Genomic DNA, 21,886 nt, shown 5'->3' on the forward strand with positions numbered 1-21,886 from the left:
CTGCCATTCTACCCAATTCTAAACAAACCAACCTTTAATATAATAAAAATGAAGGAGAATGAAATGGAATCATCCCTCCTATTTGTATAGTCAACGGTAACCTCCCCAAGTCTTCTCACTTATATGACCTCTTTCGAGCAGCCAAGAGCCTAACAGTTAGGAAGGCAGGCCCTAAAACCTGACTGCTTAGGGCTTATGCAGATCTACCACTCCCTAGCCATGTACTTAAGTATTCAGGGTCTCCGTCTCCTCCTCTGTGAAATGGAGGCAATAAAAATGCACACTTCGTATGGTTGTCGTGAAGATTCAGTGACAAAATCCATGTCAAGTGCTGAGACAGTTATCACACAATCAAGTTAGCTACTGGTTCTGGTCTAGACCAGGGGTCAGACAGGTACTTTGGGTTTTGTGGGTCAAAAAGCAAAAGAGAGAACATTTTGCAGGTACCACTAAGAATGTAACTATTGAAAAATGGAACAATCATTCTTAGCTAATATGCTGTATAAAAACAGGTGGTGGGTTGGATTCGGTTCATGTCTTCAGTTGGCTCCCCCTGATCTAGATAATAATCCTGGGAGAAAACAGGACACATCTGGGCAGAACAACTTACAGAAGGAATCTGAGCTACCAGCTTTAACAATCAAAAATGGGTTGGGGCGCCTGGGTGGCTCAGTGGGTTAAGCCGCTGCCTTCGGCTCAGGTCATGATCTCAGGGTCCTGGGATCGAGTCCCACATCGGGCTCTCTGCTCAGCAGGAAGCCTGCTTCCCTCTCTCTCTCTCTCTCTCTCTGCCTTCCTCTCCGTCTACTTGTGATCTCTGTCAAATAAATAAATAAAATCTTTAAAAAAAAAATGGGCAAGGTTAAGAGGAGTCCCATATAACAGAGTGGATATTAACGTTTGTCTCTCATTAACAGAGAAAGTGGCATGCCTTCTAGCACTAAGAAATCAGAGGCCTTGGGACAGAGAGACATTGCTGGCTGGCAGCCGTAACCTCAAACAGTCCTGCACTCTTTCACTTCTTTGCTAAAAGGAGAATCTGCTGGGGCTCACAGAAACTACAAACTTCATCATTTGAAATGGATTTTTACAAGGCAGCTAAGCTCTAAAGACATCACATAACAAGAGCGTATCTGTAGGAATTCCTCCACTGTTTTCCCACACTGGGATATCTGCACTCATGGAGTAACACACACACACACACAATGTTCTCCCACCAATTCCCACCACATCAGGTTACCCGTTTTTTCCATTAACACTACTCTATGAAGGCATGTATGTTTTCAAGGAAACTGAGGATATTAGGAGGCAAAGACAAGGCCAGCAAACTACCTCCTCATACTCTTTACACATAGCAAGGTAAAACAGCTTGCCGGTTCTAGCCTAAATGCCAGTCAAGTGAGGATGACATGCACACTTGTACTAATTTCAGGTTAGTTAAGTTCCTGACCTATTGGAGGGATTAATCTTACACTTTATGGGTAGCTACTGAAAGGCTTGATGAATGAATCCTGTGGCCCCCGTGACTGCGGTGGTGGCCTCTGCCAAGAACTTCCTTGAGCACAGGCAGCTAGTGTAGCAAACAAGACCTGGGCTCCACAACTGAGCAGGGCTGGCTCTGTCATGTTGCTGCGCTGTGGAGGAAACGTATGGAACCTCTGGCGACAGCCTTCTCATCTAAAGCAGGGCTCCTAAAATTATCACCTGTCTCATGAGCTGTCTTAAGGATGAAGTGAACGAGTGAACAAAAGGACCTACTGTAGTGCCTGGCCCCCGGCAAGCACAAGCAGTGAGGCTTCTTCAGGCAACTCAATGCCAGCAAGGTTTTCTGGCAGTCACTGGTAATCTCAAGCGGCAGAAGTCCACGCCCTCGGGTTCCAAACCTCCCCAAGCCTCAGTCTCCTCATCTGTCAAGTGGGAACACCATGACAATGGCACTGGATTTTGGAAGCGAAGGGACAGGGCTTTCGCAAATGCCCTGTCAGGCTGCACAGTGCCAAGCACTATTACCCTGCTTCCTTAAATCCTATCACTGTCAATGACAAATGCTGGCATGAAAGGATGGGACGTGTGTAACTTCTCATGAGAGAAAAGAGGACTTAGAGCAACATACACGATAGACCCAAATACTTGGCCAGATGTCAGCACGCGCCTGAGGACCTCCAAAGTGGGCAAGCCCCACGTTCCCACATGCGTTTAGAAACCTGTAGGGCTTAAACTGCCTGCAGGGCATTTGCAGAGGATGCTGGAGAGCATGAGCCCGTGTGCAGAGCTCCGTCTAGCCAACCTTCACATCCAGCGTGGTGTGGGAGCAAGGCGAGAATCAACGGGCTCCCGCTTAGAATCTTAGAACTGGAGGCAGGTTATGGGTGATTTCACTTTATGAAGCTGTTTGTTTCATATGAGTGACCTACAAGTGCCTCGCACTCAGCTCATCACATCGGCTTCATGTCTTCACAACACCACCAAACGTGAAGGGCTGAGGAAAACTCGGGTACCCGCCGCCCTCTGGGGAGGGGGACCGGCTCACCTTCTCGTAGGGGATCTGCAGCAGTTCCAGCACCACGGCGTGCGCGCCCATGTTCCGTAGAAGCCGCTGCTGCTGCTTCCTGCTTTTCCTCACGGACGCGCTCTCCTGGACACAGAGTTTGCTGAGGCGGATCAGAATCTGTCCAAGAGAGAGATCCCAAGTTTGTACCTCTGACCAAACCTCAGCTCTGAGCTCCAGTGTACAGCAGGGTGACAACACGCAATAAAGGTGTATGTACATGCGAAATTTGCTGAAGCAAATCCCAAGTGTTCTTACTGCCTCCAAAGAGCTTGCTCTGCGAGGTGATGCATGTGTTAACTGACTTGACTGTGGTCGTCATCCCACAGAGTATGTCTATCAAATTACTGCATGTCATGTTTTAGTGAGGTTACAATTTTTGTTTTGGGTCAATTACGCCTCAATAAAGCCAGACAAAATGAAAGAAATCAACCTCCGAAAACTAGGAAGCACAACTGAGAAAAAAAAAGCCGTAGGTGTTGGTCGTGGGCAGGGAGGCAGAAGTGATCACAGCATATTAAAACACCCAAAACGAGGGAGATCGCGTTCTGATATGCACTATTCTTGTTAATCACATCAAACTGAATCTCCATGTGGCTAAGAACATGCTCTTCCAGAGGATGCAGTGGATTAAGGCTTCAACCCAAAGTTGGACAGTTTCAGAAAGATCTCCTAAAATGATGAGACTCAGCGTCATTGCCAGGGACTCGAGAAGACTGTGCTCCAGGGGTAAAAAAAAAAACCACAAAGCTGCCAACCTCCCAACTTTGAACCACCTTAATGCAAAGATCTCTAAAGAGCTAGAGCCCTCAGGTGGACACTATGTGCCAGCCACTGAGATGGAACTTTGATGGTTTTATCAATTAATCCTCTGGTCAGTTATAACCCTTCAGAAATATAGGTGTTAGCTGCACTGATCAAAAGTGAGAAAATTGGGGCGCCTGGGTGGCTCAGTGGGTTGAGCCGCTGCCTTCGGCTCAGGTCATGATCCCAGGTCCTGGGTTCGAGCCCCACATCGGGCTTACTGCTCAGCAGGGAGCCTGCTTCCTCCTCTCTCTCTGCCTGCCTCTCTGCTTACTTGTGATTTCTCTCTGTCAAATAAATAAATAAAATCTTTTAAAAAAAAAAAAGGTGAGAAAATTGAGGATAAGTAAAAAAAGAAGTTACAGAGGATGATTCGAACCAAGATCTGACCCTAAAACCCATGTATGTAACCTCTGCGAGCTTCTTTCATCCTGTCAAACTTTACATGAAGGAAAAAGCTGAAGTGTTTGCACCTTCAACCTCACTATAACAGACCGTAGCTCCTAGGAGAGGTAAGCAGGCAGGAGGGCCACTTACCTCTTTTACCACCCTGTAGTTGTAGCTGCTGGTGCTCTCATGCTTTTGTGACTTGTTATTCCCGTCCTAGAGACCAAAATAAACGTAAGTGTGGTTTGTTTGGCCCTTGGGCAATAGTCTGTTCGTTCGGCTTGGCATCGGCATTTAGGAAGCAATGAGAGTTTGGCAGTTTTCCTATCGTCATGCTGGGGTTCAGCCCGACTCATTCAGGTTGATGTGATTTCACTGATGGGGGAGAGGATTGAGGAGGGGGTGCAGCCTACTGAGAACAGGTTCTTTCCCAGGTGGGTCTGCAAGGGAAAGCTGGTGCTCATCCTCTCAGTAACAAAGTCTACTCCCCACGGTCCAAGGTGACACAGAAGAAGTAGCTAAACTTCCATTTTTCAGCTTACTTCCTAGGAGAATGGCTGTTACTTCGGCTACTTAACAAGCTAATCTCTTGTGAATAACGCTCAACCCACAATCTGCGCTTTTTCCTAAAACCAGAGGAGGATATCCCCTTGTTGGAGGAGCCCATCCATCTGCGAGGATGGTGTGAGCCTCGTCTCACCCACCTCTGTTTTCTTATGTTCATTTTCACCAGAGCCACCGTCCATGGCCTCATCAGGGCCCTGCCCTTTGTACACCCAGAGCTCCGACTTTTCCACAATGGATCTCAGCTGGTCCAAGTCTTGTTTGATCTGTTTGTAGTTGTCCACATCTTGGCTGGTAACAAGCAGCTGGACCTGAACAAAAGCAATGGGTCAGTGGTGACAACAGCCTCTCGGAAAGTCACACGGAAAACAATAACAACACCACTAAACACACACACACACACACACACGAATGGCAACCCTAGCTACCTGTTTGAAGGCCTGCAGGACCTCCTGCCTCTGACTGAAGTGCCGGAAGAGGAGCTGCAGGGCTCCCGAGACCAGGGGTGGGTAGTCGTGCATCGTCAAATGCAGCAAGACTCGGAGGAAGGTTCTGCCGCCGTGGTCGTCCAAGTCCAGGGGGGTATTCTCCTCACTAAAGGAGCACATGGAAGGGGGAAGGACAGATGAGCCACAGAGGCCCTTCTCTCACGTGCTCAGACCTGGACACACCCACCAGTGAGAGTTCTCACCCCACAGCCAGCCTCGGGGGACTTGAGTTTTAACAAGCCCCCCCAACAATGCAATCTTGTTTTAACTTCCGCTACATTGTAAGGTGAGGGGACAATGAAGATCTCACCACTGTCCGATTTTAAACCAAGGTCCCTACCCTCCCACAGTGACAGGACCTAGCTTTTTTCTCCAAATTCCCGACTCCTTGGTTTTAGTGCTCTTCTGCTGGGTTTCATCTACAGGCGGAGGACTGCACACAGTTGTGTTTGTCCTAAATCAGGTGTTTACTTTTTATGGAAGATGCTGTAATTCAATGCCTAACAAAGGACTAGTTGCATTTACTTCCACTTTACAGCTAACTGATGAGGTAGTCCGTATCAGGTCCCCTGATCCCACACGTGGCTGTGGCAGCATCAAGTCACCATAAAAGTGTCCCAGTGATTACTCCTGTGCTCTGAACTTCTCGGGTCACAAACGTGGAACAAGCAGTCTGCAGACCCCACTTTGAGGCGTGTTGCCATGACCCATGACGACGCAGTGTGCTTCAAACTGAGGTCCATTAGCAAACTGTCAGGAGTTATCTCTGTATCTATTTTAACTGTGTGTCATTTAAATAATTAAAAAATTAATAAGCGTGTCCTGGATCAGATGGCAGACCGCCGCCCACCTGAGCATTGCTCCATTGCTGTGTCAGTGCCCTGCTATGTTGTGTTACCATCAAATGAATGCCAAATGGTGGGAACTTCATGCTTGCAGGTTAGCAAGAAAAGCACAGAGGGGATTTCACAGGATGATACTCTGTTCAGGCTATATGCTCCAAAAAGTTTTGAAGACAGTGTTACTACTGTGTAATAGTAGAAAATGATGGGAAAGAAAGAAAATGATGGGGAAAGAGTGTCATCATGATGAACTCAACATCCTCTGTGTTCCAGAAAAACATCTTTTATCGTAGTAAATAATATTGCTAATTTAAATATCACAGGTTTTACAGTAAGTGCTGGGGTAGACTGCTAACATTGGTGCCCCCCCAACAAAAGAGACCTTCGTGGTATAGACATCCTTTTGTAGGCCCCTCCTCCACTGACACTGGGCTCAGCCATGGAATCTGCTTTGACCAATAAGATATTAGCAACACAATACAAGCAGAGGCTCGAATTGTTGTATGCTGTTGGCCTTTGCACTTAGAGCCAGTCACCGAGCTACAAAGAAGCCTAAGACGGTCACGTGTAGAGAGAGAGGAAGGGAGGGAGAAATAGAGTTCCCAGCCTTAAGATATTCCTACCACAGAGATGGAAATGTGAGTTAAGAAGCTTGCGTGTGCCAGCCCCAATCACCAGCCCCAACCAACTCAACAGTGACCAGCAGATGAGCCGTCCAGCTGAGCCCCAGCCAACCCACTTAATTATGAGAGGCAATAAAAAGACTATTTTTTCAATCCACTAAATATATGTAGTAAGTTACACAGCAATAGATAAGTGAATGAGTATGTGTATGAAAAGAACCATGTGGGAGATACCGGTGTGGCTCAGTCGGTTCAGTGTCTGCTTTCAGCTCAGGTCAGATTCCAGGGTCCTGGAATCAAGACCCACATCAGGCTCCCTGTTCAGTGGACAGTCTGCTTCTCCCTCTCCCTCTGTCTCTCCCGCTCCTCATGTTCTCTCTCTCAAACAGATAAAAATCTTAAAAAAAAAAAAAAAGACTATGTGCACAGGGTATTTATATAAATTTGCGGCTATTCAAGTCTTGTAGGTATTTGAGTCTCATAATAATGTTTTATGTCAACATTGAGTAATCTGATCTTTTAAAAAAGGGATCATACATTCATCTAATGTTGGGGACAATGTGTGTTTCTGTTATTGTTGCACGGACAAAAACAGCAATCCACCAGCAGCAGAAACACATGACCTTGATAATCTCACTTTGTTTTCAATCCCCTCTTTTTTTCAACCTATTTTGCAACATTAAAAAAAATATTTTAATATGTGTATTTGGGAAAACCTACATTCCTTCTATCCCAAGCAGGAAACACATGAACATACACACACAAACAGAGAACCAACTGATATCATTCTGACCTGAGCACTAAGGGTTACAAATAGAGCCAAAAAATAACCTAAACCCAAGACTAATTGTTTCCTAGAAAAATGAAGGAAAAGCCTTTACACAAAAGGAGGCTTCCTACTCCTAGAACCACCCATAAAATTGAACACTGAAATTTTACTTTCCTTCCTCCAAAGATGCCTTCTGCTTGCTCTTCAATGTGTTCAAAGTCAAGAGTACCTGAAAAGATAGAGAATGTAGTTTCAGATGTAGAAAGGTCTAAAAAAAAAAAACAGGCTGTTGGGTGAACTTTCCCAAAAATGGCCTTGCCCCACACCTAGGTTAACCTCAAGTCTCCCAGAATCTTATCTTGCAAAGCTGTGCAGCCAGGTCAACCCAGATCACACTGCCCAGTGGCTCTGGTGTGCACTGCTCTACATTCCTGTCGGTCTCCTACCTGCTCATGATCCCCTTAGTAGAGCAGAGTGATGACCCCACGCCAAGGCAGCTCAGGCCTTAACAGGTGGGATTATGTTCCCCACTTCCACCTTCCCCAGTACCCTTCATCACTATTTCCTGGGCAGGGAAAAACTTCCATTATGAGTAAAAGTTGCTAGAGGACAAAACATTTTCTTAGAGGGTTTTGTTTGCTTTTATTGGCATTTCCTGTAACCACAACACTACAAACCTCAGCTGTCTTATGACGAAGACACTCCAAGATGGAAGGAAACAAGACCTAACCAGAAGAGATCAAAACTCTTTCAATTATTCTTCTGTTCAAAAAGGGTAACTCCAAGAATTTCGTTCTCCACTATAGTAATCTTCAAAATATTCATATTTTACCCTTTCTGTAGTATGTACTGTTGGAATCCCCAGTATTTTTATTAGACCACACCCCATTCTACAGCTGAAATCCCACTGTGGAATCACTAACCTGGTACGTTACTTGGCCCCTCTTGGCTGCTGTTTCCAGAGGATGTTTCCGAAGTCTGGGAATTGCTTTCATCAAACTCTCGCTTAAATATACACAGGAGGCAGGAGATCCTATAATCCAACCTCACATTCAAAATAAACTAAAGATTCAAGTGGAAATGGAAACAGATTGGTTACATTAGCATACCACCTGTGACACTTTGCCAAGCCACTGCACTCTGGCTGGGCCTGGTAACTGTTGCATCAATTAGCTTAAGCACTAAGTGAGCCAAATATTTGGCTTAGATTTCAACAATTACTTTAACAACAGACTTCCATGGGGTATATCAAACCTGTCCACAGCACCTTAGCTTCCAGTGCAAACTTCAACATCCAGACAATTAATTTAGTAATTGTAATAATAAATCACTCACTCCCTACTCCATCCTCTATAAAACATTACTTAAGCAAGTAGTAAATGCCAATTCTGGGCCCTGAAAATGGTGAAGCTGGCTGCTTTAATTTAAAAGAATTAAAAGAGAAAAATATGTTTTTACTACTAGAAACTAGCTTGGTCTGTATTTTTCATTACAGATGGTTTCCTCTGATTTATTATCAACCCTTGGGTTCCCTCTTCATTCACTTCTTACATTCCCTTGCCCTCTACTCTGAAGCAAGGTTACCTTTTCCTGGATTGTTGCTAGAGCCACCCCCCCCCCCCAAAAAAAAATCACCACTTGGCCTTACTTGAGGACCTTACTAACATTCTCCCTTCCATTCTCTCCCCATCTCTGCCTTGCCCTCTTGGTGACCTTACCCAATCCCAGGGCAGTCACCTCTCCCAGACTGAGACACTACCTTGGCTTTACTTCAGAGATGCTGGTCATTGTTTCCTACTGACCACTGGACATCCCATTTGGGGTCTTTCCAGAGTCTCAAACTCAGTATTGTATAAAACAATGTCAATCCTGCCCAGGTTCTCTCAGTCAGCCTCAGGAACATCGACTCCTCCTTTCCTGAGTCACACATCTAATCAGAGACAAAGTCCTCTTGGTTCTGCCTCCACCACTTCCCCTGCATCTCTTCCGACGATCACTTGCCCCTGCTCCCATCCGCCTTCTCTTCTGCCTTGTCATCATCAAATCCACCTCCCACAGGCGCTCATTCTTATGTCAGTCCCCTGTATAAAAATCTTCAAAGTCTCACCACGGAATAAAGTCCTACCACTTGAGGCACCTAGAGCTCTCTAGAATCTGGTCCGGTCCTCCTTTCCAATCTCATTTCTGACAAACTCCATTCTACACATTCCAGGTCTCTGCCCAAGAAGGAGATGCTACTGGCCCATGTGATGTCATGCCCTCATCCAACCTGGTCCAAGTTCAAGGGGACTTGAGTATGTTCCCTGTTTCTATACTATAAATCCTGTCCAGGCTTAAAAGCGCAGATGAAATCCTACCTCCTCTGTAAAATCCTTCTCTGCTGCTTACTAAATGAGATCACATGACCCACCCCTGTGTCCTAGGAGAACACTTTCCTCAGAGTTTTATTTCCTTATTTTCCTATCAGACTGTAAATCGCCTGTGGATATAGTCTCTGTCCAAATCATCTGTGCAAGAGGGGGTATAGCTCAGGGGCTGAGCATTTGACTGCAAATCATCTGTGCATTCCTCCTAGTGCCCCAAGTGCCTTGCGTATGGTAGGGGCTCAGCAAGTTTTTACTGAAACAATGATTCCACTGACCAACTGTTCTAGGATGATGACAATGAGAGGACCTCAAAGTGTGATCGAGGTTTACACTATATCACTGCTGATACACAGTTATGATACTAACATACTTGGGACACATAAGCCATAGCCTAAAAAGTCCTTCTCAACTTTTGGTCAGGCAAAAATTCAATGATGTTTCTTCTGAGTCATTCTCTATGGCCTTAACTATTTGAGGACTCTCATGAATGGTTTCAAACTACTGATAAAATGTGATTTCAGATTCAAAATACAAATTCTTAAATTTATAAACATTGGTAATCACCTACTACATGTTCTAGGGTTGGCATTAGGCAGCACTGGATAAAAGAAAAAAAGTGATAACAGTATTCTTTTCATTAAGGAGCAAATGATTTTAATGATGAATAAAAATGACCTATGAGCAGAAAGGGGAAAGCACAGGAAGGTTCTCGTACCCTGTCTCCAGCAGAATGGGTCCCCTACCTCCTTTTGCCCGTGCAAGGTCTTTACTCCCACTGTTCACTCTTCTCTCCTATGTCAACAACTTGCCCGCTCTACTGAACATTCCATTCCACATACAAACTTGCCATAAATTCCCAACTTAAAAAAATAAAACAAAAACTTCCTGTGGCCAACAATCACCCTTCAGATACCTCCCCATTTCTCTGTGCATTTTGTAGCAAGTCCACTCAAAAGAGTTGTTTGTTCTTACTCCCCATAATTCATCTTCTCCTGTTCCCTCTTGAACCCAACCAATTCCCAAACCTGCCAAGTATACTCCCACCTCAGGGTCTTCCTCCTGCTATTCTCTTTGCCTACAGGGTTTTCCTAGATACCCACATGCTAGCTTCCTTGCTTCATTCGGGTTTCTGATCCAGTCACCTTACTAGAGAAGCCACATCTGAAAACCCATCAAAAACAGTATCCCTGATCCCCACCTCCTGGTGGCCTCCAAACCATCCTGGCCCTCCTCTAGATTTTAGCATCTTTAACACTTACCACTATCTGACATAGTAAACCTGCTGTTTAATATGCCTATGACTCCTACCAAAATGCGGGCGCTTTAGACACAGGAATTTAATCTATGCTGTTCAGTGTTGGATCTCTGACGCTTAAAAGTACTTGGCACAGAATCAGTTTCAATAAATGTGTGTTGAATAAATGAACGAAAAGGGAAGGGAAGGAGGGAGGCAAGCGTTGCCAAGTTAATGGAGACTTAAACTAGTTAAGAATGATAATCAAGGAATCCAGCTTTATGTAGACGCCTAATTAAGTGAATTAGCTTGGGTGAAGACACAGAGGCAAGGATTATGAAAACCTAAGGTAATTTACAGGAAATTCTGTCATGGCTGGAGGGACCAGGGCACTTTGGGAAGAGGTATGAGATGACAGTAGACAGATGAAGACAGCTGGTTCATGAATGGCACTTAACAACGAGCTAAGAATTTATCTCCATTCTCTCCCCAGAAAGTCTAGGGCTTTATAAAAGCAGGGATACGGTCCCAATGGCAGCCCTATAAGCACACCCCTTCCACCTCTGGCTGACAGTTACCTGAAGTATTTCGATGATCTTCAACTTGGTGTCCATGACCATGATGTCCTCCTTCTCTGGCTCTGCCTGCTTCACGTTGCCCTCAGGGGCAGCAGCCATGGGAGTCATGGGTAAAAAGCCTCCTCCCCGGAGCACCACCTGGGTCATCAGCTCTCCGACCCCATGGATGGACCGCATTACGTTACTGCCTAGGAAGGGCCAGCACAGACCTCAGTCACGACACATTCTAGGAGAGTGCTCTGAGGTGCCTGGCAGGGGGCACAGGCTGGAGACATAGTACTGAACATGTCTCTGGTCTGACACATTCTCAGGACCCCAGGAACTGGAAAAGGTTAATACCCATCAAAAATTTGGGGATTCAGGGGACGCCTGGGTGGCTCAGTGGGTTGAGCCTCTGCCTTCAGCTCAGGTCATGATCTCAGGGTCCTGGGATCGAGCCCTGCATCGGGCTCTCTGCTCAGCAGGGAGCCTGCTTCCTCCTCTCCTCTCTCTCTCTCTCTCTCTGCCTGCCTCTCTGCCTACTTGTGATCTCTGTCTGTCAAATAAATAAAATCTTTAAAAAACAAAAAAAAATTTAAAAAAAAATTTGGCGTTTCAGGAGTGGCGGAAAACACATGGGCTTTGAAATCCCCAAAGGGGCACTTTTGTGTATTAATTCACCTGCCAAATGTTACTGGTCACCTAGCACATGCTTGTTGCTATGCAGAAAATTAGGGGTATAGGAGTTAACGAGGCATAAATTGGGTGCTGCTACTAACACTGATCTTGAGTACACTGGATTGCCTCTGAGGCTCAGCTTCTTCGTCTCTAAAATGAGAATAAAATAGCTCAGTCAGAGGATGAGATGGTGAAAAACACATGAAATAACCGAGCATAGGACCTGACAGAGAGCGGGAGGTAAGGAGATGTACTTTATCTCTTCTAGTTGTAGAGACAAGTTCAACAATTATCCAGACACGAGTACCTAGTACATGCCCACTCTGACCCTAAAACAGGAAAAAAATACACATACAAAGGCAGATCGTCCTCTTCACAGACTGGAAATACAAGGTTGGATTTTATTTCAGCATGTGCTACTATCATCATTAAATGCCTCAGAACAAATTATATATGAGGTAGGACAAGTGTTCTTCAGAGATAAGCATTCAATTTGTTAGATAATTTTCAAATGGTTTGGTAAAACAGACACACAGACTCATATATAAATATAAAGGAAATCAAGCAAAATGTGAATAATCAAGGACCTGAGGTCGTGGATCTACAGGCGTCTGCTGTGCTGTTCTTTCAGCTTTGCTTTTTGTTTGAAAACGTCCATAATGGGGGCGCCTGGGTGGTTTAGTCGCTTGAGCATCCACCCTTGGCTCAGGTCATGATCCTGGGATTGAGACCCACATGGGGTTCTCCCTCTGCCTTCTACTTGTCACCCCTACCCCTAGCTTTCATGTGTTTTCTCTCTCTACTCTCGTTCTTTCAAATAAATAAATTAAATTAAAATAAAATAAAATGGAAATGTCCATAATGAAAAGTCCAGGAGAAAAGGACAAGGAAAGGACCTCACAGGGAAACACATGATAAGAGTAATAAGGGGAGAAGCTGGCAGGTTGTGCCCCAGGCATATGGGTGCCAGCAAATCCCACTCCTCTACTTTGCTGCAATGTTCTTACCTTTATTCTCTTCTCCTTTTGCCATCTTGCTAATGGGGAAAATGGTCGTCACGTGCACGCAGTCCAGTATGGCCAGGAGTATTTTGGTTAATCGGAGAAGGTCAGAGAAGTTGTAGAAACCAAAGTATATGAGATTCCTCGCTAAATTTACAACCTATTATATTAAAACAAAAGAGAGAGAAAGATGGTATTTAATAAATGTACCCTTCGGTTTTACATTGACTAGCTGATAAATGACTCATTCTGACCCTCGTTATGGTAAGAGAAGGCACATACTGTGCTTGCCATTTCTGATCAAATTTCCTTTTGTTTCATAAAGAGAAAAAATAAGAAACAAAAAACTGCCAAGCTCCTGACCTATTTCAATAACCTAATCATGTGTCTGTGCAGCTACCCAAAGATAATACAGGGCCAGCCACCTTACAGCCAAAGAGAACACAGGTAACAACATTATAATGTTCAGAAAGAGAACTCCTCACAAGGAAAAGTGGTCTCAAAGAGAAACATTTTAACTCAACGGTAACAAGGATTTATGTACCTCAAATGATTCATCTGTGACAGATTGCAAGCAGAGGCTGTTTCTTTCCTGCAGCGTTTTCTTTTTCCATTTTTTTCTTTTTAAAGATTTTATTTATTTATTTGACAGAGAGAGAGACACAGCAAGAGAAGGAACACAGGCAAGGGGAGTGGGAGGGGGAGAAGCAGGCTCCCCGTGGAGCAGGGAGCCCGATGCTGGGCTTGATCCCAGGACTCTGGGATCACAATCCGAGCCAAAGGCAGACACCCAACTGACTGAACCATCCAGGCACCCTTTCCTGCAGTTTTTAATATAATGTACAGAGTATACCTAATATACTATCATTTCACATGATACAATTTGCCCTGAGTACTTAACTAAGAACTTAACTACCATTAAGCCAAGTGACTGGTTAACAGTTCTATTTTATTCTGGAATAAAATTGACCTGAATTCCTTTTTATTATCAAACGAGAGTCTCATGATAGAAATCACCACATGCTAAAATATTTTCTATTTACCCGAAGGAAAAATGACCAAAGAAAAGCAGATAAAACACATAGATCATTTCATCATGAGTTACCTCAAAGGTAAGCTTATTTTTCTCCTTATCAGAGAAAGGAAACCTCTGACAAACCACATCTCTTAAATACTCCTCCACAAATTCCATGGTTTGTGCAAACCTCTCCTTAATTTCATCTTTAGAAGTTCCACTACTGTCATAGCTAAAAGAAAAGGAAAAAGAAGAGGAAATCACATTTTAAGATCTTTGCACTTAAGCCTTCCCCAGCTGCTCCAGCCACAAAGCCAAGAAGCCCTCCCAACACCTTGTATCCCACCCTCTGTCCTTACTTTATTTTTCCCTCCTTAGCACCTATCATCAGGATATGGAATCATTTATCTTGTTTGCATCTTTTTCCCCCACTAGTGTAGAGATAGTGTTCTGGCTGGTTCACTGATGTATTACTTAAGGCTGACACCAAGTAGAAACACATATTTGTTGAATTAAAAAAAGGGACAAGATATAAAAAATATAATCATGCCATCTTTTGCATTCTTCAAAAAAAAAATGGATTTGCCACACACTTTTTAATTTTAAGCTTATTGGGAAAAAAAAAAAAAAGACTTCACTTTGCTTCTGTGATTTAACTAGACTTAACCTGACCGTAAGTGGTTTGTCTACCATGACACAAAACATTATGAGGTCTTAAAACAGCACAAGGTCTTAGCAGGAAGAAGGAGCCACGCTCACTCGTCAATGGCGATCTCCGAGGGAATCTCAGACCACAGGCGGGCGTATTTCACAGGCGTGACTTGTTCCTGGGGATCTCGGTCCACGTGCATATGAAGCATAAGACGGCAGAAGGACGCCCTCAGGTCATAGGGCAGGTTCTCGTCAGACATGCAGCGGAGAATGAGATCAACATCCAGCTGGCCTGATATTTCATTGATGGCCAGGTATTGGCGGTCCAGACACATCCTAGCAAAGAGGTTCAACTGATACCTGGAGAAAGGTAAAGTTACATGAAGAAATCAGAAATCGTTGAGGATGAATGGAAATTCACAGCAGGACAGTCAAGATATCCCCAACTTTCATAAGAGGGTCGTTTGGCCTCCTGAACTTAGATATCGACACACTCAAATGGCTCCAATAAAGGAACAGTTCAAGCTACACCAGTAGTCCTACATGTCCACCCTGCTGAGTTGGGAGTAATTACATGACTACTTGATTCCATTTTGGCCTTGTTTACTTTATGAAATAAATGGGGAAAAATGTTACATCTCAAACGCGTGTCTATTTCTTCAGCTGTTTTTTAATACAGCATATAAAGACCATGTAGAAAATGTTAAAGATATCTTGTTGAGTCTAGTTAGAAATACTAGTAGTGGGACGCCTGGGTGGCTCAGTTGGTTAAGCAGCTGCCTTCGGCTCAGGTCATGATCCCAGCGTCCTGGGATCGAGTCCCGCATCGGGCTCCTTGCTCAGCAGGGAGCCTGCTTCTCCCTCTGCCTCTGCCTGACACTCTGTCTGCCTGCACTCGCTCTCTCTCCCTCTCTCTCTGACAAATAAATAAAATCTTAAAAAAAAAAAATTTAAAAAAAAAAAGAAATACTAGTAGTACTAGTAGTAATACTCTTAGGATCTTATCTCATATAAGCCTACTCTTTGATTTCTACATGAAAACCATGGTGTGCAAGGTAGGGGACTACTCATAATGTCTTGTGCTTTTTTCCTCATCCAACTACACGTCATCTTTGTCACCTTCCATACTGGACCAGGGAAGTATGCTTTCGCATTCACCCTCAGGAGAAGACATATCAAACATGAAAAGAGTAAAGAACTTCTGACGTAAAATAAGCAAGCCACTAGCTTCCAAAGTGCCAAATACTGGCTTTTCAACCTAAAACTCCATTTGCTATTAACAACCGTTAGTTGAAAATATTCTCAGTCTCGCCAGATACCAGTGAATGCCGATTAAAATATTATTCTATTTCATGCTGATAAAATCAGCAAAGATTAAAGAGCATCGCAATATTCAGAATTCGCAAAGACCAGGAGAAATAAAGTTCTCATTTACAACTGGTGAGTGTGTGCACCAAAATATCTGATCTAGGATTGCGGAGTGAAGTTTTAAAATACGCTTCCTCGCCAATTCAACAATTCCACTCCTGATACGAAATGGAAACTCTTACTCATATGCACACTTTTGAATAAGGATGTCCCCTGACATGAAAGGCTAAACTGTGGCATACAATGGAATATCAAAGAGCAATGTAAACGTGGCGTCCTAAAAAGGAATACCGCTCCGCTGTTGAAATTAGACACATCTACCTCCATTAACATGAACACATTTCAGAAGCAATACAGAATCTATCAGGCAGGTTTCATAATGGAACAATACAGCACCATTTACATACATTTCTAGGAACAGGCAAAATCCTATTTGTTAGGACTGCGTACTAATGTAGTAAAATATGAAAATACCAAGAATGTGGAGGGGTGTGCACCAAAGACACGAATGGGAGGGAGGAAAAAGGAATGCAGGAGGTAACAGAGTGCCGTAACTGCCAAGTTTTACTTATTTAAAAAAAATGCCATGAGCACTTTGCCATCTTTCCTTCTCTCTTCTTTGAAGAGCCTTTCTTTGAAGTGGCTCTTCCCTGCAACCTTTTCCTCTCCATTGCCTTCCCTGAGGTGGCAGGATCCAGAGGTCTTAAAGCTGGGCCCGGGGCGACTCTGGGGCTGAAGAAGGTGATCGGCAGAGGTGGACAGTGAGCAAACAGGTACCCACCAGAGCAAAAGCCAGCCAGGTTTCTCTGTCACAGGATGGAGTCACGCACACAGGAAGGTGAAGCCTAGAATAACCCCGTGGGCGTTGGAATGGAATTGGAAGTACTGACATGCACTCACAGTTTCATTATATATTTGTACAGACAGACAGAGAACATAGATATATGTGTGCGTGTACATAAATATGCATATATGTGTGAATACACTCCTTTCCTAGCTCTGTCTGCAAAGGTTCCAGGAGGTTGGCACTATTGTCTCTATTTTGCAGATTAAAGAACCGGGGCATACAGAGGTATGAACTCAACCACAGTCAAAAACTTCGTACGTAGGAAGGTGAGGATTTAAACCCGAGCAGTCTGACGGTACAGTCTGACTCCTAGCTCCTAAGATATGCACATATGTCCTGTGCTGCTAAGGTGAAATGGTAACCGGGGGCTGATACAAGCACTCATTCTTCGGTCTCCTCGGCCATATCTGGAAATCAATTTACTACGTAAGTATCAACCAAACTTTACCCTCCCAACTCCTACAATACACAGCATTTGCTAGACAGGGGACAACTCGTCGTTCCTTGGAGCCATTGACCAACAAGCAATGAACTTCCCCTCAATTCTTTTCAGGGGACCCCAAACCGAGCCTGGCGGGACCCCCGTCACCTGTAGTAGCTGAGAACGTCTCGGTCTTCCTTTTGTCCTTCTTTGGCATCCTGTGCCAGTTCCCTCACACTCTTGCTGCGAATCTCCTTGCTGCTGTCCCTCCAGAAGAGCCACACCTCCTCTTCATCTTCTCCTGCCTCCAGAGCATTCTCTCCAGTGGAAACGCCCTCAAATTCAAAACGAGAAAGAACCAACCTGTACAATAAGAGGAAGAGGGAAAACACTATGTTGAAATACTCGCTACTGCTGGTTCGACTACAGCCAATATCCGGCAATCTAGCCACACTCTCAGCGTAAACATAAAACGAAAACCGGCGTTTCCCTCGGCGGCAGAATCACAAAGGGCCAAACATTAACTTCTTCACATACTTTATCTCAGCGGTTCTCAAGCAGGGTGGTTTTGCGTGCCCTGCCGCATCTCGAGGAGACAATGTTGGCGGACATGTTCTCATTTCTGTGTGTCCCAGCGGAGTGGGAGGGGTATTACAGACGTCTACTGGGTAGAGTCCCAGATGCTCCTCAATTAATAGAGGACAGTCCCCATGACAGTTATTCAGGCCTAAATACTGAAATGCTCCAGTTGCATCAGCCCAAGCCCAAAACGAAATTATGCGTGAGAAATAAACAAAAAAATTGCTAGTTCGGGGCCTGAGCTTGCGGTTTTGTTTTGACTTGTTTTTCCCACATTGGCCCCATTACGGGCACGGCACTTACCAGGAAAACTGTTCCCTTGCTAAAAGTGAATCAATACCGTTACTGAAGGTTCTAGGTACCACTCAACACTTTTTGAACAGTGATGATGTAAAAAGCTCTGCCCTATCATGTCTTAATATCACCACTGAATTATGTCCTTTAAATTTTAAAAACTCATTATCATACTTAAAGAACTTTAAGGATGAAAACAAATGTGTGCAGAATGCTCTCCGGTGAATACATACTGGTTTTCAACCAGTGTGCAAAGTAAGTGCAGAGATGGCCACTCCAAAAGCAAACTTAATATCCTATCCAAGATCTTTGGCTCAGAAAGATCCTATGCCAGCCCATCTGATTTCAGAGCAAGTCTGAAAAAGTCGAATGGTTAAGTTCTATTAGTCAGGAGTGCAGGCTTCCACTGAGCCATACATTCTCTACCTAAATCCCTCTCTTATCAGAATCTTAAATCCCAAGACTGCCACTCACTTGGTCTCAATCAGGATGTCGGCATTGGTTGGATTCAGCACGGCTTTACATATCAGTTCCTGGGTCACTGGGATCGATTTGTTCATGGACACACAGAGGTCAGAGAGATAATCTAAGAATCTGTCAAGAGAGAGAAAGCAAACAAGACATTTTCCATAACTAGAGAGAGATTTGACTCTCGGAGCCCGACTCTTCGCAAGTGGTCAGATCCAACAGAGCTTGGACCAAAGAAATCACAGACGGTTTCGGTTTTGGGGCCAGTGTCTACAGCACCACCAGAAACCCAGTAACTGTAAGAGAAGAAAGACGGCAGTGGCTGGGGCAGACGAAGAAGTGATGAGGCAAAAATGCAAAGAAAGAACGAGACAAGGAAGGTCACATAAGGGAGCCATGGGGGAGGAGGAGGGCAAGCAGAGAGGCAGAGAAGGGCTCAGAGGCCCGAATGCCCCAGCTGGAATCCCTGCTTTGGTTCTCCTTAGTTATGTTCTGATATGCAGTGTGACTTGGGGAAATTTCCGGATCTCACTGTGCTTCACTCTTCTCATCTACAGCAGAGGGTAATATATAACCTCAGAGAACTGCCCTGAGAATTAAGTGAGATAATTCATGGCAAATGCTGACTTAGTTCACTCCCTTGTACATGAAAATGCTCCAGAAACGTTATTTATCTTCATGGGTGGGAAGAGTCCTTTTACAACAACACTATCAGCTTTCCCGTGTGACCATTCACAATATCTATATTGTAAACTATTTCCCACTTCTCCTAAAAATGTTGTGGATCCCCCCCTTTTTTTAAAAAAAGATTTTATTTATTTAGGGGTATCTGAGTGGCTCAGTCAGTTAAGCGTTTGCCCTAGGCTCAGGTCATGATCTCAGGGTCCTGGGATCAAGCTCTGTATCAGGTTCCCTGCTCAGTGGGGAGCCTGTTTCTCCCTCTGCCTCTGCTACTCCTCCTGCTTGTACTCTCTCTCTCAAATAACTAAAATCTTAAAAAAAAGATTTTATCTATTTGAGAGAGAGAGAGCAAGACAGAGAGAGAGACCACAAGTGGGAGTAGAAGTGGCAGAGGGGGAGAGAGAGAAGCAATTTCCTGCTGAGGAGGAAGCCTGATGTGGGGCTCAATCCCAGGACCCTGGGACCATGACCCGAGCCGAAGGCAAATGCTTAACCCACTGAGCCAAGCAGGTGCCCCAATGTTGTGGATCTTAATTAGGAGAAGAGGGAAGAGAGTAAGAAAGGGGGAGAGCTGTACAAATGAGAAGACATAGAACTGTAACATAAAATAAAAATACTCAAGCAACAATTAAGTTTGCAAAAGACTCTTACTAATATTTGGGGAGGTGTTCTAACTGAAAATCAGGATGCTAAATTGGGACTGAGTGGCCGAAATTAACTGTCACTTACTGTGCAAGGACTAAGTACCAGGCAACTTCCCATGCATTTATTCTCATTCAATTTTCATAACCATTCATTTAGCATAGAAGAAATTAAAGCTGAAGGGGAAAGCCGAAGGTCACCCAGCTGGTAAATGCCAGAGCTAGGATTCCACCAAAGGTCTATTCCAATATCATGTTTTTTCGACTACTCATCCAACGGTCTCTCAAGACCGGCCTAAATGAAATCTGCCACTGGCAACCCTCAAAAAGGAAACCTAGCGCAAAGTACAATGACTAGCTCAATGACTGCACCTTCGATGCCCTGATACCTTCTGCCGACCAGGCCCACTTCCGTCTCACCTGGGCTCCCTGTTCTTCCGCACCAGACTGACAAATGTGTCGATCTCAGCGGCGGTGATGTGTTTTTCCAGGAGTTTTCGGTTATTGTGAAGCAGGGCGGTGATGGTGTCTTCGGCCAACACATCATAGCCAATCTGCTTCTGCATGAAGCCAAACTGCTTGGCTATATACTCCTTTTAAGGAATAAAAGAGAGGTCAGCAGGGACAATGAAAGGTATTAAGGTTAACCCAAAACCAAGGAAAGTAGCAACAGTCCCTGATGAGAATTATCGTTCATAAGGGAAATCCTAGTGGAGCATCTTTCCACAACTTTCTAATCTAGGACACCAGCTGCACACGCGCCCACATCCTTCATTTTACTAAACCTGCCATACAAATGTAATTAAGCAAATTATCCTGTATGTACAGATGGGCATTTTATTAAGTGCACAGTATAAATATTAATGTGGTGACTTATTTCTCTAAAAGGTCAAAAGCTGTTTTTCAGCTCTGATTTTATTACTAATTCAAGAGGCTTTAACTGTGCCTTACTGCTCTGTACTGCTGAATAAACACACTTAAGCCTACCTAGATATTTAGAACAATACCACCCCATCCTGTTTTCTGTATCCGGGGTGAAAATACATTTTTATAGCCAATGGGTAGCAGGATCACATGAGGAATACCTAAGCCCATCAGTCAGATTCACAGAACGTACAAAAACATCCCTGGCTTCTCTCTCAGGGGACCAGACGTGATGTTCCATAAAAATACATGAGAACTTGGGGAAGCCTCTTGCACATGCTTGTTTGTTTCTAGTCAAAGATATATCCCTTCCCAAGACAGACTGTTTGCTTACTAAAAGTACTAAGAGCCCTTGAAACTTGGCTTAAATTTTTTTAAATTAATTCTAAAATCCTAAAAACTACTCAGGGTGTCCACAGGGGACACTGACCCCTTTTCAGCCCATGCTCAATAAGGGTGCATATGTGGGAAATCGCCAGCCTTCAGGGACCTCCTGCCAAGCGGCAGAGACTCTACAGACAACAAGCAAAGACAGTCAATGTCGCAGCAGTGAGAGGGACTGTAGGGTGTCTCCATGTACAAGCAAAATGTGCGGGCAGACACCGGAGGCTCTGGTGTGACCTCATATGAAAAGGGAGAAAAGAGTCTCTTTGCACTATTCCAGGACGGTGTCAGTGCACTGCAGGTGGATTTAAAGCCATCAGAGCACTCAAGGACCAGCAGTCCGCACTGAGGAATACAGCCTCACAGGTACAGGGTACTTTGGATCTCAACAGTAGCAAAGGCCACATCCGTCACAAGCTCAGTGTTCTTGCTCACAAGGTTCTCTCTGATACTCTGGAGCATTGCCTCCATTTAACACTGTCTTCACAACAACACTTTTTATTACAGAGAGAAGTTTAAATTTAAAGGCCAGGGTTCGTGGCAGTCAAAAGTTAACCAACAAAGGCCTTTTGTAACCCAATGCAGGGACCAGGATTCAAGGTTATCCCAAGCGCCCTCTGTGCACCTACAGCACTTTATGTCACCAAGAACAGGACTCCCCAATCTCAGCACTACCGACTTTCAGGGCTAGATGACTGCTTGTTGTCCTGTACGTTCTGGATATTCCTTCGATCCACTAGGTGCCAGTGTGA

At 44.4% G+C, this 21,886-nt stretch overlaps 1 protein-coding gene across 7 annotated transcripts in view; it reads right to left on the bottom strand.

The window, feature by feature from the left end:
• The window catches only part of ITPR1 (inositol 1,4,5-trisphosphate receptor type 1), a 331,871-nt gene that overhangs the window by 149,269 nt on the left and 160,716 nt on the right, over positions 1 to 21,886 (bottom strand). For all 7 annotated transcript variants that reach the window (XM_047746291.1, XM_047746284.1, XM_047746265.1 and 4 more), the window contains 13 exons: positions 20,247 to 20,419; positions 18,511 to 18,630; positions 17,332 to 17,526; positions 14,636 to 14,887; positions 13,967 to 14,108; positions 12,868 to 13,021; positions 11,204 to 11,391; positions 7,949 to 8,087; positions 7,200 to 7,254; positions 4,732 to 4,897; positions 4,444 to 4,614; positions 3,890 to 3,955; positions 2,531 to 2,668 (listed from right to left, as the gene is read on the bottom strand). In XM_047746291.1, coding sequence (XP_047602247.1) covers positions 2,531 to 2,668; positions 3,890 to 3,955; positions 4,444 to 4,614; positions 4,732 to 4,897; positions 7,200 to 7,254; positions 7,949 to 8,087; positions 11,204 to 11,391; positions 12,868 to 13,021; positions 13,967 to 14,108; positions 14,636 to 14,887; positions 17,332 to 17,526; positions 18,511 to 18,630; positions 20,247 to 20,419 — 1,959 coding nt within the window. The remainder of the gene's footprint in view (positions 1 to 2,530; positions 2,669 to 3,889; positions 3,956 to 4,443; positions 4,615 to 4,731; positions 4,898 to 7,199; positions 7,255 to 7,948; positions 8,088 to 11,203; positions 11,392 to 12,867; positions 13,022 to 13,966; positions 14,109 to 14,635; positions 14,888 to 17,331; positions 17,527 to 18,510; positions 18,631 to 20,246; positions 20,420 to 21,886) is intronic.

This window comes from Lutra lutra, chromosome 1, assembly GCF_902655055.1.
Source record: "Lutra lutra chromosome 1, mLutLut1.2, whole genome shotgun sequence".
Lineage (NCBI taxonomy): Eukaryota > Metazoa > Chordata > Mammalia > Carnivora > Mustelidae > Lutra > Lutra lutra.